Source organism: Colletes gigas, unplaced genomic scaffold (assembly GCF_013123115.1).
Source record: "Colletes gigas isolate AHSC1104 unplaced genomic scaffold, ASM1312311v1 Colletes_gigas_Sc00034, whole genome shotgun sequence".
Classification (NCBI taxonomy): Eukaryota; Metazoa; Arthropoda; class Insecta; order Hymenoptera; family Colletidae; genus Colletes; species Colletes gigas.
In genome coordinates this window covers 28,129-46,605 of record NW_025106663.1, presented here as the reverse complement: position 1 = coordinate 46,605, position 18,477 = coordinate 28,129, and the positions used below count along the sequence as shown (strand labels likewise).

Genomic DNA, 18,477 nt, shown 5'->3' with positions numbered 1-18,477 from the left:
TCGTATACAAATAATTATTCGATCGTTACCAGCATCGTAAAGAAAGTATCTATGACACGTGATACATTTTTGTAGGTTTTATTAATTTTGTGAAAGGTGAAACCATAAATACAATATCAGGATTATGTCAACGTTATTCCGTACAAGTAACAACACGTGTACATAACAGTCATATTCAATGAAACATGTATATCTGGTAAATTCATTTTCTTTTCCAACATTCGTATATTGACGAAACCGCCATAATTATTTGCACTTATTCATTTCTCTGAATATTCTAAGGGTACTTTAATAATGATCATTCGACGAAACAGACATTACTTACACTCTGGTAATCTACACAATATTTTACTATACTGTACTATACAAATTAAGTCAGCGCATCATTATTAAAAGTATACCTCAATTTTTATACACACACAATATATTACAGTTATTTGACGAGCCTTTGTCCAGCAAAGGCAAATTAATACACGCATTATATTTTTCTTGGTAATGTTCTTTGAGTATTGTTTTTGTTCAATAGGAATATCATCAACGTTCAATAATGTAATTTTTAAGTGTATGAAAATACAAGAAAGCCCATTATATTGACGGATTTAATCATGACGGATTGTCACTCTCTAATCACGAGAATCGCGTTAATAGATTTACGATTACGATTACGACGTATCGATTAAATAAAATTTAATATACATGCGATAAACATGTAACTACCAGGGTGAAAAAAATAATAATTCTATCAGTGTTTCAAATTATTAAATTTGGATAGTTTCGTTTAAAAGAGAAATATTTAAATGTTCGCTCGCGATTAGAGGTTGTAGTTTATCTGTTTTCGAAACATTACACTTGGAGCTTCTTTTAATTATACATTTTGTACGAATCGCAATACCATGATCGATATACTTTGATTCACGAGTCTTCTCGTTCAACAATATTCCCATTTAAATCGGACATTTTTCCATAAAAAAGCAATTCTTCTTTATAGAACACCACATAACATTTATTGTACGACATTATTTAGTTATAGTTCAAAATCGGGGTTTCAGTTTTGGAGTTTAATTTAGTTACGCTTTGGAAGTAGATACTCTGCATTAACCATAGAGATTGAACAGATATTTCTCCACATTTATGTAGTAAAAGCTACATCGATTGAATTGTTCAGATCTAGGAAGGGTTTGTTCGTGGGTCGATACCTAATTTTCCAATTGCGCAGCATTTTCTAATTCTGATTTTACCGAAACAACATATTTTACTAACCAAAAGCACGTTTCATCGTAATGTTTGTTCCCCATTTTTAAATTGATTGTTTGATAACGATATTCACTCTGCTAGGGAAGTTTTTTCGCATATTGCTATAAACAAATACTCAGTTTTTATGCAGTCTATACCGCATTGTTAACGAAACGAAGCGTCGCAATTTTTGACGACTGGTTTTAACTTGGAAAAATTATAACAAACATAGTTGTACGATAAAACTTTCCTTGTGCTTCGTACTAATAATAATTAGGAATAATATTCTTTTCTTTTATGCTTGTCCGTAAGTGAAATCTTTCATTTGTTGTATGGATAGAAAATTTAAAAAATAGTCTACTAGATACCGTATAGTACATCGCGAAAATAATGGAATGTTTGTAATAAAAAAACTGCAATATAACGATACAGTTTTTCGATATAAAATAAATTTCAATAGAAAATTGTTATTGAACTATTACGTAATAATATGTAGTTAGACCACCTTCAGCATTATTATATACTAGGATTGATATTAATCCGAAATACATTATAATCTAAAAATAAAAACAGTTGTTGCGTATGTTATCAGATATTCTTCAGATTTTGCAAAAATAATCTTTATAGTTGTGCCTTACAGCGGCCATAAAAGTATTTTCAAATATTTACCTTAAGTTATGCGTCTTGTTTCGTAAAGTGTTTCGAATATTTTAGTGAACTGTCGGGGACTCAAATCTTTTTAATTTCTTTAATTTATTTTCGTTTCTTTCTTCTTCGTTTAATTATCAGGGTCTTATTTCTGTAAAAATATTCTGAAATAAAATAATTAAATTGAATATAGAATGGTGGAATATATGTAGAATCGAATGGTCTGTCCTATTTATTGATAATTATTTAAAAAAAATCTTTCCTTACAAAGTTTCCGTAAAATCAGAAAGGATTCCAAGGACTATTTCCGAGCTATCTTTCGAGTACTCTTTATAAAGACGTATAACAAATAAGAAATACACCTTAGTCTCACAAAATTTTAGCGCAGCTGCAAACGTAGCATGGGAAAATAAAAATATAGAAGAACTCGTAACTAGAGTCAAGAGCAGCAGTACAAGTATTGTTTGGCCCGTCTTGGTTCTTCGTGTTACTGCGTTTTGCAGTACGTAACTTGCTGACTCGATTAGAAAAGACTGCTGGTGGGACGAATGGTAGCTGCACTAGAAAAGGAAGTTTAATATTTCGAAGATTGTTCGAATCAGGAGGATATTGACTCGGTTACGGATGTCTATGACGCTGCTCTCGACTTAAAAAGGGGATATCAGTCACTGATAGATCAGCTATTAGGTCGCATTAATTTCTGAATAAATCCTTAAACGAAGAAGCGTTGATCGATCGAATAAGACCACGTTCGTATTTGCATACTACTTAACGAAGAGGTCTTTCAAGGAGGAACAGATTGATTGTTCGCAAGATTCGGTTTGCTCTTGGTCTTTGTTGCTGCCTGAGAACCAATTCGCCACTTTGCTGGATTTCTGTTTGTTCGGCGATATTGAAGTTTTCCCAGTCGATCCGGATGCTTCCGCGTCGTTTCCTCTCTGCGCCGTTAAAATTTTCTCGATCGCAGTACCTAAAACCTACAAACGTAACTTGTGCTTCGATAAATTTGTTCTTTAACCGCTTGAAAAAGAACCTGAACGGAACACAGAAGGGTTAACAGGGATAGATCAAGCAGTGGAACTTTCCACCTACCTGAGCATCTACTTTCGTGCCACTCGTATCGTCCCAGACGACTTTGTGTCTGATATCGCCGATGGGTGACGTTTTCCCGATCGTTTCCTTCACCGCTTTCACGACTTTCGATTTATTGAACTTAAAATTTAGACTGGCCGTTATCAAATCCTCCGGTTTCTGCTTCTTCGACATCGGCTGATGTCTCTTCGTGAACCAGTTCGACGGCGCCGGAATGGAAGAAGCGGTTGCTTTCGAGGAGCCAGTGAATTTCCCTTTGGTTCCGTGAAGGATCGACACGTCGAAGCTGTTGGATCGAAAGCTCTTCAATCGACTTCGCTTTTGCTCGGCAGTTTTCCCCGACCAACTGGACTTGCTCTCCTCTCGCGACATCGAAGCTTCCTCGCCGCATCTGTTGATCTCCGTCGCGGACGACGCCAAAGAGCTCAGGATCGATATTAGGTCGGTGTTGGAGCAGACAATGCCCGCAGCTCCGGACATGGACGAGCCTGTTTTCGGTATTTCCGAAGCTCGTCTCTGCAGAGGCGTCTTCTGGTACTGCGTGTAACGCTGAGAGGAGCTGTTACCTTCCAAAGGTTGAATCTCGCAAACTTGTTCCGTCGACGTCTTGTACATCTTTAGGCGTACCTGAAATCGATCGTCTTTGGTCAGATTTTCCTTCCAAACGGGAAACCGGTCCTCACCTTTCTCGCTTTTATTTCCGTGATGTTGTCCATGATGTCTAGCTGAAGATTGTGCGTGCTTCCGCTGTTGCTCGGCGGCCCCGAAATCCCAGACTTCGAGTCTCGACGACCAGGTAAAATTCTCGACCCCCCACCCAGCGGAAAAGCGGCAAAGGACTCGCGACGATCGCGATTAAACAGAGTCGACGGGACTTTGGAAATCGTAATAACGGAATACCTTCGACCATCGGATTGAGGGGCTGGTGCCTGAGAGAGAGTCGCCAGAAAAGCTGCCTCCTTTGGCGACGGTCCCGATCCTTCACCGCCACGTTCGCTCAATCGTCTCACCTGTTGACGGAAACTCGTTTTAGTCGAGTGGTTTAAATTGTTTTTCATGGACCGCTAAAATAAATTCAAGAGGTGGAAAGAATGCGTTCTTTCCCGCGCAACGATCGGATGGTACCTGAGACGCGGTTATTCCGGAAGTGCATTGCGGAGTCGGCAAAGAGTGTTTCCTGGTTTCTCGCCACGGAGACAACAGATAAGGATTCAAGGAAGGCGAATCTGGATCCCGGCTTCGCGGTGGAGACTCGTTTCTACGCCGTTCAGCTTCCTCCTCTCCCAATGTGCTTTCCTCGACGATGATCTGCGGTTCCCCACCTCCGCTTCCTGCATTTAGGTTCAAGCTATTCGACTGCCTCCTCATTTTCTTTCAGGTGCACTATCCTGCGAACCAACGAAATCGTCTCTCAATTAAACAGTAATATTACAGTACAGTAATTTCTTTCAAGGTATCGCTCTCTTAAGATAATGGTAGAGACAGACGAATTTTATCACGTTACTTTATTTGTGTCTCATTTATCCGAATGTTCGATTAAGTAATCCACGATTGGTGTATTGCGTAATATCGATTTATCATACAAATTGCAAGCCGTGACCTAGCTTGCCGAGATAATCGGCGTAAACATTATGAGTAATATCGAGGCAGCGGAGAAAACGCTTTCCTCGAACGCAGACGTAATTTCCCATTATTTCATTTATCTTGCATAATTTTTTGCCAAGTACGAATCTGCGAAAAGAATTTCGCCACTGACTCGTAGATGGAAATTCCATGTAATGCAAGACAACAAGGAAAGCGGTAGCTCGATCAAGTATATAAGCAGCGATCTTCGCTTCTTAAGCATCAATTAATCCGCAAGTCAATTCAAAAGACTTTGGTGGTAATCCTATACTTGTTTAATTCTCAGTTTCATTTAGAATTTTCTTCTAAGAAACATGAAGATCTTCGTTCTTTTCTGTGTTTTCGTTGCCATCGCTTGTGTCTCTGCTGCACCTAGTTATCTTTCCAATCTTGGTGAGTAAACAAATTATTATAACAACTGTATGGATTTCACGAATAATTTTTCACGAAATAATCAAAATGAAATAAAAGATTAAAGTTTGAAATCCGTCAAATCGACGTGTACTGTAAATCTAGAGTTAACAGACACGAACAATATTCAGTTTTGCGCGGCGCTGTGACTGTGTGTTGGAATAAGAATGATTTTTTTTCAGAGGAAATGGAACATTCCACGAACATGGGAGAAATGGAAAACATGGCTGTTACCGGGGATTTTGAACAACCAATTCGACACCGGAGGGTAACGTGCGACGTTCTATCGTTTCAAACGTTATGGTTTGGCGTTAACGATTCTGCTTGCGCAGTCAGATGTTTATCCCAAGGACGCAAAGGTGGCCGGTGCGAAAATGGCGTTTGCGTATGCCGCTAGTAAAGTACTTTATTGGATGCTGTAAACAAGCAAATCTACAACACCTGCATTCGATATCCGATATTTATTACGTTCACTATTACAAATTTATCACCTCTACGTGTAACGCGTGCTGAATTATAGTATTGAGATTTAATAAAGATGTTCTATTTACGTTGATACCTAGTGTTCCAATCATTCGATCAAACCCATACCTTTTAACTCTTTATTTGGAAAATTTTGAATCGAATCTTCGATACGCGTCAGCTGTCTCAGTCTTAGCAGTTGGTAGCCTTTCTAGCAATTGTGCGTTTGACGTTAAACATCAAAGGAACGACACTTGACAAACACGTAAGTTCCTGCGTGTCGTCGAGCACTTGTCAAACGTTCTTTGATTCAGTGAAACGCTACTTCCGCTTTGATCAAGTTGCCAGGGATTAGTAACACTGTGGAAACAGGGCATGGTTGGATTTCAAAGTAGCGACGTCTAGAAAACGCGATAGAATTTTTCCAAATATCTCGAAAACTACCCACCGCCTATTTTATTGTTTAAAACCATGTTTTCACCATGTTTTTAAAGGTGTTCGAGTAATACCAGGCGCAAGTATAATTCTGTACGCGTACTTCGGTTGGAAGTTAAAGTGGAACCTTATTTCGACAAGTCCAAGTCTCAGCTTGGAGATTCACCGAGGATTCTCTTTTAAATTAAAAACTTTGCTGCACGTAAACGTAGTTGAATCAACTTTCGAAGAACTATTTTCGAGTAATATAATTTTCTGCTTCGTGCCCCTAGTTAAGAAGAAGCAAACCATTCAAGAAATTCAACGACTGTTTAACGCTTCCCTTTTTTAGCCAAAGCAATCGGTTTTTACACAATACGATTATTTAACAACGTTACGAGCATTAGTTTAGCGATACACGAGTTTGTCACTTTTCCGTATCTAACGGATGTTTTACGCGTTCATAATGCCGATCGAATGAAAATATATCGATGTACGTCGAGAGCTTGAACGAATACACTTGTTTAGAAATGGGAACTGCAACGAGACGAAGGGAACTACGTTCAGTATTATCTGATCATTTCATGCAGCTGCAAAGTTAAATTGAGAATCACGCATTTACGGAAAGTAATATCCTTCTTAAGCGACGACACTGAAATAGTCAAGAGAAGTGGAAGGTACGTCACTCAGAACTTTCAATTATAGCAACGAAGTTAAGAAACAGTTTATACAGATACTGTGAGATCCCTCTTAACGATATCCTGTATAACGTTGTTTCGTTCTAATGCTTCTTCCGCGCTTCGCGAACCAAATGCACGCGTTAAATTTAAAAAAATGTATTGGACCGGTCGTTAAATATTTTTGGATTTTTAAATGAAAAAAAAGAATCCTTTGATAGTAACAAAATAGGCAAACGCAAGATTTCGATCTCCTAGAATAAATAGATCGTAATATCAAGTCACGGGAGACTCCGTGACTCCGTATTATCTTGCTAGTAGTACTGGTCAACGACTAGTCAGTCAGACACTGGTTTTCTAATTATCGTTTGATACTACTTGCTATAGTTAAAGGTTTAAATTTTTGTTTCCAAGTTACGGAGATGGAAGAATTGAAAACTGAAACAATTTAATTATCCTATTCCTATTCCGAAAAATTGAGTGAGAGGGTGGGGCTTGGTTCAAGCATGGTTGTGTTCCAGTCAATCGACTGCGCCCAAATGCGATTCCTTAAAAGATATCGAGTGATATCCAATAAACCAAAGACCTGGTGAGTGCAGCTTTAGATAGTGTATCGATCGTGCTTCGCGACAACGGTTCACCCTTAGAGGTACAAAGTTAAAGCGCACTGAGAGTTTCTGGTTAGATATATCTATATCTATGTCTATATGTATATATATATATATATAAATTTTTTTTTTCTATGTATACATACACGGGTTGCTAACATTAGGCCGCGTGATTCGGCGAGCCGTACAACCCCTTGTATGCATATTTTACGTCATCCTCCGATGCATTTTGACGTCACGTGTTGTTTGTGACATTGCAAACCGCGTGTCCAGGTTGCAGATACCGTAACATCGCATAAAAGAGACTCGACGACGATGTACTATGCCTCGACATCGTTGTTAGCAAACTTCCACGTTGAAAAATCTCGCGACCCGGTTCTCCCGTCAAACTTTAAGAACTTTCTTATCGTACTGGGTATTAGATCTCAGAAAGGCAGCAATATCGTGCGAGTTTCGTATCAACTGCTGCTACCTTTCCGTCGGAAGAACGGATAAATGGCAACCTAAAACAGTAGAAAACGAGGGGTACACGAATCTTATATAGGGCATGACACGCAATTAGGCCAGATCGGAAGTTAAATTTTTCACAACAGCGATATTTTATAACAGCCGGAGGAATGAAATTCGCGTTTTTAAACGTACATTTTCCTCGAAAACTCGCCCTGGCCGTTAAACACTTTTTATTTTTCAATTCACAATGTTTCTAAAGACTCGCTTTAGCACTGAAAGTTCAGTTCATGGTCGCGCTTAATCCTGGAAAGAAATCGAAGGTCGGCCGTCGTTTTACAGAACTCTTCTCTTTTATCTACTTGAGCGTGGCGCGACATTGAGCGATGGTCCATCGCGCTACGAATTTTATCTGGACATTGATGAAACAAAGATAGAAGATACTCGATAAAAGACATCCACTGTAGCTAATAATCCCCAATTAAACTTCACGCATAGAACGTAAATGCGGGCAAAGCCGATCCTCGAACTTTCCCGGTAATTGGATAATAATTCCAATCGTCTCAAAGATTCTTCTGCAGCTTGAATTGGTGATCGGTACTTATAGTTTTACTAGTGGATAACGTGCACGTTCCCTCGTCTTTTAAAAGATGCCAATTCGGAATCGATGAAATCGTATCGAGTACACTTTCGTTTAATTTTCTCTAATGCAATTTTTTTTTCTGTCTTCGAGTATTTTCTAGATACAGCTTTTCTCAGTCGCGCGGTAGCAAAATTCAAGAGGGACGGTTTATTTGATATTTGAAGGTAAGAGGTTGGTGCTTTAATAAAACGTTTTCGATTGCTGGGAGGGAACTCGTTCGCATCAGATACTAAGCGAAGTTAGTTATTCCCGACAAAAGGGAGCTTCCTCCTGAGAGGAAATTTTGTTCGGGGAAGGAAAAATTTACGTGATTCGTATGATTATCGATTCGCCGAAGGCAGGAAGGAACGATAAAAGGGAGACTTTACATGCTTCGATAGAAACGAAGCAGAGTACTGACGAAGAATAGGATATCGCGAAAGTAGAGGGCTTAATACGCTGGAACGGTATGTTAATGGAAATCGATATGGAAAATGTTCTTTGGTGAAATGGTTGCTCTAACGATTTTCTCAAATTTACGAATATTATCCTACGAAGCAGCGATTTTCAACCTTTTTTATTTCACGGCTAACATGGAACTTGAATTAAACTCCTATAACTCCCTGCAATATGCAGATTCGTAACGTGAAATATTTCAATGACGTTTCTCAATATTTCAGTATGATCCGGAATTTGCATTACGTTGCACGGTTTTTAAATAATTCATGTTAGGATTACTTAAAATACGTAGCAATTTTAGCGGTGCAATTGAAATTGCAGTAGATGTATTCACCGATGCAGAATGTTTGCTGAATGCACGATTAAATAGTGGAGCATCCAATGTTCAATAGCGTTAAAATAAATATTTGTACTTGTCCTGTATTTTAGAGAGAAACGTTCACTTGATTAAACTACATCTAATTTCCGTGTATCAACATACGCGTATATCGTTATAACGTTGTTATTTTTTTTGCGATTTTTCGATTATAATCGTTTCGAGAGGAAACTGCTATGGTGGAAACCAAACCCCCGAACCCAACTGTTATCACGCTACGACAGAAAGTTGCTATTTATAGCATTCTAATTAAAAGACTTAACTAGAAAGTTACATCCAATATTTTGTTACGTTCAAAGTTGTACGCTGTTGGGAATTGGAGTATAATTCGCGTTAATAGTGTACACCGCAGCAAATCGTAGTTTCTGTGTCTGCAACTCGCGAACTATAATTCGCTAGATATGGCAGCTACAGAAACAATTACCGAGCAAAAGATATTACCATTGGTAAAACAGCGAATTAGGAAGCAAGAAACACACGACGCGGGTTGTACCATGTTTTGGAAGAGGAGGAGAAACCGTGATCTTTACAAGCGTCCCCGAACTTGTGTTACTCGAGTGCAGCTCGCGGGTTGTGGATTTGCATAACTATTAATATTACTTTCGACAAAGCAAAATTCCGTCCTTCGAAGTCGAATTTGTTTTCGAACCCATATTAATTCGAGAAGAAACGTTTCACGCGTGCTTCGAGCGCTGGAAGGAATAGTTGTAAAAGTATACCGTGTACGTATTATCTTGGGGAATGGGCAGAGGGATTCAGGTCGATATTATTCATCGTGTGACTCGAACTTTATCGACATTATGCTTTCATAGCGATCTACGCGCAACGTAGATAACGTCAGGATGGCCAAGAATCGACTGAATAAATTTTAATTTTCCAGACCGCTGGCTTACTCACCTGTTGGATGTAGATAACAAAGTTAAATTAACTACGCGATGCTCTTCTACACATGTACGAATGTACTTTCTGCTCTTTTCCTTTCCGCCCTTTCCTTTACCCTTATTAAGAGTTAACTCGTTATCTCTTTAAATACTTCTCTGAACCGACGTCACTGAGTCCACCTACAAAAGTAAAACACCTACAAAAAGAAATTACCATGGGATGTATTCTTTGATCCTTTAAATCCGAATTTTTGCTTATTCTGTTTGTCACAATCAATGACATCGATTGCAAAGTTCTGCAAGAATTCGATGTCCTGGAAAGTCCTGGGATTTTATATTCCAATAGTATCGATAAATTAAAAACGCTAAATAAAAAGGAAATGTTACTTACATTAAAAGGTAGGCCGATTCAAATGTCGTTTGGTGTTTGGTACCTGCAACAAATCGAAACACGTGTGAATTCCAATAATTCAAGTTAAATAAACATACGATAACCTAGTTTGAGATATTAATAGCAATCTAACGTTTCAAGCAATAAATCGCGAAGAACTAAAAGTCTTGTTTAGCTCATGATCCTGGATTTGATCGATAACATATTGTATTAAAGCCACAATTTCACGGGTGTGTTCTGTCCCGTGTTGGTGGCTTCGTAAGTTCAGTCAGGATTAGGGTTGGATTGGGTTGTGTGCAGGATCATGCGCGCGGGGTTTACGAGCGATTAAAGGATTTAAATTCTCCGTCTGATTCACGATAACTTTTTGTTCATTGAACAAGTCGAAGCAAACTTAAACTATGCACACAAACTGTGGAACTCTCGGAAAGTTTTGCAAATGGACTCTATTTAGAAAGTATGACGCCAGAGAAAACGTCCTTACAATTAGACCTGCATATCTAAAATTTATTTTTTCGACTTCAAATAATTATACTTTAAGATGTTGAGAAAGGTCTGCCAAGGTTTTCCGTAAATAGAAAGAAACGTTACGTATAAGAATTGGATTGATTTTGCATATAATACAAATACTTCACCTTCACCGAGCACAGTGTGCTATATTTAATCGTAGAAAGAATTGTTTGAAAAATAAAATAGGTTATAACTCGGAAACAAGGTCATATCGAGCATATTTTTCAATGAGCTTTTTATCTTATTGTTGTGACCTGAATCCATCACTGCAGTATTTCCCACTTGTTAGGAAATAACCAAATGGGAAAATTTAGTTCAAAGAAAAATTAAAGAATTCTATAATTCTTTACCTAAAAGGATATGTCTTTCTCTTCTAACTAAGAAACCTCGTTGAAGTGTAACGTCGATCTATTTTATGTTTACATATGTTTTACGTATCACTAAAAATGTTGACGCTAACATAATCCTATCACAATAAAATAAAGATAGGACGCGTGTGGCATCGTTTTGTCTGGGAGTGTATATGATTGATGAACGATTGGAGCACAAGAGAATAGCTATGGAGTGTCTGTGAATGGAAAGAGACAAAGAGAATGAGTGACAGTTATTTGCTCAAAGTCAAACGCAATTTACTCCCAATATGACGGTTGGCTACGTCGCTGCTGTATTATTTTGAAAATAATTCCAAGGAAAAATCGCTCGTACGAATCAAAGATTCAATTTTTCAAACATTCATCGATCGTATATTCGAACTAAAACCTTTATTAATTCACTGAGTCGTCTATAAAACATTTTACTCGCGAGAACGTCGTACTTTATTTATTGTGTATTTTTATCTATCGTGTGTTACATATTTTCTAACTACACGCTTACATGATATTAGTGTGTTGATTTACATGCAACAGGTTCGTACACTGATATTTTAGTTGGCGATTTAAACGAATTTAGGTTTACATCGACCGATGCATCGTTCTTGGGGATTTCAGTTTTACGGTTCAACACACGACCCTCACCCTCACACCCGATACCGGATTCTTGATTGGAATAATAGTTTCCCAGGAGTTTGTACTCCCTAGAGTACGAATTCATAGAAGCAGCGTAGCTACGCGAACCTACATAAATGTTTGACGATGTATCTAGTTTACCGACATTGCTGTATCCTCGAATATTGCTAATCAATAAGATAAATAAATACCTAAATCTTCATAACACCGTACACCTTATGTAATCTCAAATGCATACCTGTTGTCTCTACAATGTACGAGTGCATCAAGATAGCAAAATTATTTCTGCGCGTCTAATCGTACGAATAATAGTCGAAAAACTTTTTTCTTGTCATTTACTACATTAATAAATACGCTATATTTTCTGGAACACTCTAACAACATTACGATCATAAACTTTATAGACGAGAATACGAGTGTCTCTCACATCGTAAACGTTATTGCCACCGAGATTCTTTATAGCACCTTGTTGAAACCTGCGATAAAATTGTTTAATGTCGCTAATGGCAAAATGTCATACAAATATAGGTTCGTAAACGCTTTCTTTACGAGTTTGTAACCTTTCTGGGCTACTGATCCACGGTTTTCGACGATGAATTTCAAGCAGAGCGTCGGGAAAACGAAACTAAATAAATGTTCAGTGTCAGACTGTTTCGGGGGAAATATCCAGGTTCTAGCGGTTTCATTTTAACGAAGACCCCTCTGAAAGACTATTGAACAGAGAATTCGTCCAGCGAGATCCGTTTTATGGTCAGACTCGAGCTTACTAACCGCCGCCAGCAACAAACTCCAATCTGCTCGACAATCGATTCTAATTTCGAGGCAATCGCTCGGTATCGATCCAATAGCAGAGGGACGTAAATCTCTAGGCTAATTTCATTTTGGTATTTCAAATCACATTTCAAAACGGAAATCGCCACCGAATATCCACGAGAGATAATTCGCGGTACATACATACTATATGTACGTACGTATGTACCTACCTATAACGTCGACTTTCTCTTTATTACCTCGTAATTAATTCTGATTTCTGTGCGCGGATACTAAAGCTCGTAATGCCAGAAAATAGAATGCAGGACAGAGACAGAGAACGGGGGAAAGAAATACGAGGATACTTATTGCACCCTAGGGAAACCGTGTATCGTGCAATACTGTTTTTCTTTGCCAATTCGCAGGAGCGATACAAATAACCTACATTGCGACTCCATTTTATTAATTTTTTCATCAAATTGTCTTAGCATCCGTCAACTCGTTTGCATCGTTTGAAAACATGAAAGATACGCCCTTGTCGTCGAATATTTTTTTAACAAATGTAAGTAAAAATAATCTAAGATTGGTCGGAAAGAGAGTTTCAATACTTTCGAAAATAAAAATATATTGCGAGAAAAGTTGGAAATTGAGTTTTCTGCTTGTTATTTGTTATTTACAAAGTCCATTTAAAATCACAGTGAAACGAGTTGGCGGGTTACTTATTAACTCTGCACCAAATTGCATTGTATGCAATTCTCGATTAAACACATTTGTTATTCGGAACGAAAACTATGAACGGGAGATTTATATAAAACGTTTGTTTTAACCAATTACAAATTGTATAACTTTAAACTATTATAAGACGAAAATAATGATATTTGTTTTAGTCCAAAAAATCTTTCTTATAAATTAATTATATTTCTGCTTTATGATAATAACACGACCGTATAAAACCATTAATTTGTACTTGGTTCAACTGCAGGAAGCACTTTTATGCATTCCGTTTCCTCGTATATTTTATTAAGAGTCCATAAACTAGAAGAAATGCCCCTACAGGGAGATATTACTCCGATTTGATTTTATCAATGTAAAATATGACGACGCGTATGGGAATATTTTGTTAAACGAAAATCTCAAGATGTACCTTTACGAGAAGGATTGAAAATTACATTCACTTTGATTCGAACGAGGTTTGTCCCTATTTTTTAGTACTCGAATCTTTTTTTTTTTTGTATTTCAACTTGTTAACAAATATTTGAAGCGTTCTGAATCAAGTTATTGATTCACAGCTGAACGTAGAGTCCCTCTGGTTTCGAATTTACTTTATTTCTCACATTCTGTGACATTTATTCGCTGACAGTCGCAAACTTTAACCGTTTCCAGTTTTAACGGGAAAAAATCTAACTAGACTCTTTTTCAAGCGAACTGTTAGACAAAAAGTGATAAAATAAGTATCGGTAAAGATGAATAGAAATTCACTGCGCCATTTATGCTTCCACGTTACAAAGAAGCCACAGCAAATAATAAATTGAAGGTGGCTTTTATTCCGTTATTATTTTCCGATGCTACTAGTATTGCTTCTATTGTAATATGAATTATACAATTTTTACCATTTCGTGCATTCATAACGACTGCTCGTTTAAAAATTGTAAAACTTCCGATCGATGAATCCTGGCACAGAAATTTTGACCATTGCAACAAACATCTGTTACGAACATTTGCGTTAATTAAAATATGCATTGGAAATAAAACGGCCTGTTATGCTCGACAGAAATAGAATTCCGTTTAACCGAGGCAACGTACCATTATTTGTAGCGAAATGACGATTCGTTCAGGCTGCTTCTCGAATATCGGACGAAAAAGTTATCGATCGTAAAATATTACTTAAACGGAAAGAATCCGAATAACGTAAACATAATTAAAAGTTGGCGAATGGGGATGGAAAAGGTCAGGACGGAATAATCAAAGTACAAAGTTGAAAATATGAAAATTGAGATAATGGACGTTTTAAAATGGAAACAGCGCGAATCAAATTGCGTTAACTGTAACGTCGTCGTTATTGCAAGCATACACTTTGAAAGTTACGCATATAATTCTATAAACGTAGTTAGTTTCGTACGTGTGCATAAATATGAACCCGTGTCGAGTAATCGAGTTAACATAGAGAGTGCATCTTCTAAGGTTGTCTTTTATAGAAATATGGAAAAAATTCTAAACTCGGGGTTCAGTTTTGGTATTAGAAACCTATGAGAAAGAGTAGAAAATGGATTCGATAGTGTCTAATAATTCCTCGAATAAAAATGTCAAACATCGCTCGATTTTTGATGCTCGAAACTAGGCAGACTCCTAAACGAAGGAACAAATAAACGAGATCGCTTTGTTGTTTGATTCGTCATAGAAATTGGCTTCCTGCGATCGATACGCTCAGATTGGCACGCGTGTTTGCAATTGTTGCAAAGACACCAAGCCAAATTAAAAGGAGAAGAAACAATGGAAATGAAATAAAATGTTCCCTGGACCGATTGCTGGTAAATAAAATAGATCGCTGCTCTCGTTTCCCCGTTTCGTTAATTTCCACTCGGTTTTTCCTACCTTCCCACCCCATATTATAGTGCGGTGTTACCTTATAACGGGCAAATTGAAATTTCAGACTTGATGAATTTACAAGATTAAACGTAAACTCGTCTTGTTTCGTTTAATAAAATCGACGTTGCGTCTCGGATGTCCTGTGTCCTCGGGAAAACTTGAAACGGATTTAATGGAAATACACTTTGTAAAGGGATACAACAAGCTGACGCAAGAAAATTATATTGCACGCAACAAATATTTCCCTCGATATTCATGCCGGGGCGTAAATACAATTCAACGTTTGCAATTACACATGCTGGTAATAAAATATTCGTTTTGCGGCATTGTCGAGATCGTTGGCGATACGTTCGACGAAGTTATGCATTTATGGGAAATTTAAATTCTCAAAAAACTACAGAATGCATTTAATATGCAAAAATATAAGAAATTATTATATTTAGAGATTCAGAGACAACCCTTTACAAAGCTCCCACCCCATTAATTATCCTAAACTACTTTAGAGAAAATACGTCTTTTAGTTGATTCGCATATAGGTTTCACCGTGTAAAACGATACACGATATAGAAAGCGGCTATGTAATATCGTACATGTGTGTTACTGGATGGACGAAACGCATAAAAAACTATACCCATGAATCATAACTCTCTAACGACTCTTTGCGCGCAAGATAAATGATAAAATTCAAGAAAGAAGTACCCGAACCCTACCATTTCCAATATTTCCCAAGTTTACGAACATTTCCGATCGATGAGTGCCTTTCACGATGAGTAGGAAATTTAAACTTAATTTGCTTCTTCATAGTTTTCTCTTCGATCTCAGTCAACGACGGTAATCTTGTTCTGAATTAATCGCTCTTGTCAAGATTACGTACAAGGGCATAACGTGAATACTTTTTCAAGTTTAAGAATATTTTTAAAGCGAAAAGTACTTTCCCGGACATTAAAAAAGTTTTTAATCAATTTTCTTCTCCATCTGTCTCTTTCCCATTCTACTAAACGACAGAAGTTTTAATCCTAAGTAGTTGCTGTCATCGGACTTGTGCGATAGAATTCCAAGTAAATGTATTTGTTAACGCCAGGGCTTATCAAATTAAACGTCAAAGTGATTCCAATTAAAAGAAATTTGTTAACCGAGCTTACCGTATTGTTTTAAACCGAATAAACATCTATTTTCTTTTAAACTAATTATATTTACGAGACGGAAAAACCTGAATTTTGTAGGAGTCGTCTAATACGTGTATTAGAGTGGCAGCTAGAAGAAAAAAATCACTGTTATTACCAATATAACACGTTCTCCTATGGTTGGCGGGATATTCAAAATTGAAATAAGATAAAAGTTCGTCCAGCTTTAAAAGCTTAGCATTGAAAGCTGTCCAAAGTGGTAAAAAATGTTGGATCGGATATCGAAATAGTTGTCGACTCGAGTAAGGATGAATGATGACTTACCAGGAGAGTCGTATGGTGAGCAAGACAGATGCCAAAGCAGTGTTCGTTGGGAGCCAAGTAGCCAGGTTCGCGGTCGCACGAGGTGTATCCGCTTGAGGAACCGGTGGCTACGACACGGTTATAGAAACCACTCGCGAAGTAGTTCTGTCTGTTGGCAGGTGTTACGTGCAACGACCTCCGTAACTTGTTTCTTGCGGTAAGTGCGTAGATACACTTCTTTACATACCGTTCAACGTCGCGCGGTTAAAACCAGAAGGGTAATAAGAACCTTTGCGATCCGATTCGAGCGTAACGCGCCAATAGGTTGCTGCCCACTGTTGCTCAGAGTGCAGGAAACATTTCAAGGTGATTGCGCTACGAACGATGAGAAATCATCGACGGATACGCATCAATGACCCTACCACCGTGATAGTCGAAGCGGTACTGCGAAGCTCGCGACACCGCGACCCGGCATCCCCCTCTACCATCGACCCAGACTCCACCGTCCAACCAGCGACCCGGATTCTCAGCAGTTTAAATTCCTTCCCTTGGATCCGTCAGCGGCCGATGTCGGTTTTACGAGGGGGTGGAAAGCACTGACACCACTTTTGGCGGTCTCACGTGTTGCTTCGCTGTAAACACCGATGATCTCTGGATTTCATTCAATTACAGGAAACAACCCCTCCATTTTCGGGGTTTCGTACCTGCAACAGGGATACGTGTCGTTAATTTTTAGCGAACCGAATCTTGCCATGCTTAAAACCGATATTATACACGGAACAAACGTATATCGTGTATCATCGATTTTCATGTTTACTTCAATTAGTTTAGACAATCATTCGGTTGCATTCAATTACGAATGTTGTCCTATGTTAATTGTTATTAATTCTCGAATAGTCACGTACTACTATAATTATGTCATACCTATTAGTTACATTCCCTGTATCTGACAGGGAATTTACGTGAATAATTTACTGCAATGCGTACCGTATGAAAGAATGCTTTTAATTAAGAATACTATTATTTTATTTAATAATATTACTAGTAATTGAACGGAAAATAATAGTAGCACTGTGAAATTATAAATGGATATTATGTTCGATGATACTCGAAATCTTTTCGACTGTGAAACACAAAACTGTACCCGAAGACAATATACCAATAGAGAACGTTCAAGTAAAAGCAATAACACTTGTCCTTTGTAAACCTGAAATCGATTTCTCTGCGGCTATTCACCCCTATGAAACATGCAACTGCAGCAGACTGTTGTAGAATAATCGAAGCAGAACTTCTGATCTAAGTTTAAGGGAAAAATTTGCTAAAAAATTATTTCAATCTTTATCAAAACCCTTATTACAAGTTACGCGAGCAAAAGGCAAACTAACAGAATATTAAAATAATATATTTATAGAAATGTAGTACGTCTCAAACGCGTAATTAGGGAGTCTTGAAACATATTTTTCTGCAAGAAAACCTTTTACTGTTCTTTATATGTTTGAAAGTAAAGACTAGTTGCACTCCTATTGAGAAAGTATTATAAGAAATCTCCACCTACCTCGAGCCATTACTTCCTTCCGAAAAGGAAAGACGAAAGAACGATCAAAGAGGGAGCATTCGCTTTGATTATTGGTACACGGTGCAGCTAATAACAGTCGTTCAAAGGTAGAAGGAACTGAACAGGAAACGAGTACCATCGAGTCGCTTTTTGACCTCCGATGCGACGGTACGTTCTCTAATTAACCAAGCTTAGACTAATTATGCTAGGTGACGATGAGATGCTATTAATTGCGATCTTCGTAAACGATGAAATTTCAGGCGTGATTCTATCCGAGTCTTGTAACCTTTAGACTTTTCCA

General features: G+C 37.8%; 2 protein-coding genes across 3 annotated transcripts; one reads left to right on the top strand and one right to left on the bottom strand.

The window, feature by feature from the left end:
• Positions 1-62: 62 nt before the first annotated feature.
• Positions 63-17,041, bottom strand: LOC122402207. 2 transcript variants are annotated; one of them, XM_043404808.1, is made up of 6 exons: positions 16,643-17,041; positions 10,345-10,387; positions 4,099-4,361; positions 3,657-3,983; positions 2,974-3,600; positions 63-2,858 (listed from the first exon to the last, which is right to left on the bottom strand). In XM_043404808.1, the coding sequence occupies exons 3-6, from the start codon at positions 4,339-4,341 to the stop codon at positions 2,646-2,648; spliced, it is 1,410 nt and encodes a 469-aa protein (XP_043260743.1). In that variant the 5' UTR covers positions 4,342-4,361; positions 10,345-10,387; positions 16,643-17,041; the 3' UTR covers positions 63-2,645. The 2 variants fall into 2 exon arrangements, with proteins under 2 accessions (XP_043260743.1, XP_043260744.1); XM_043404809.1 differs by lacking the exon at positions 16,643-17,041 and adding an exon at positions 16,405-16,421.
• On the top strand, positions 4,809-5,563 carry LOC122402208 (defensin-2-like). Its single transcript, XM_043404810.1, has 2 exons — positions 4,809-4,989; positions 5,190-5,563. The coding sequence occupies exons 1-2, from the start codon at positions 4,911-4,913 to the stop codon at positions 5,402-5,404; spliced, it is 294 nt and encodes a 97-aa protein (XP_043260745.1). The 5' UTR covers positions 4,809-4,910; the 3' UTR covers positions 5,405-5,563.
• Positions 17,042-18,477: the final 1,436 nt, after the last annotated feature.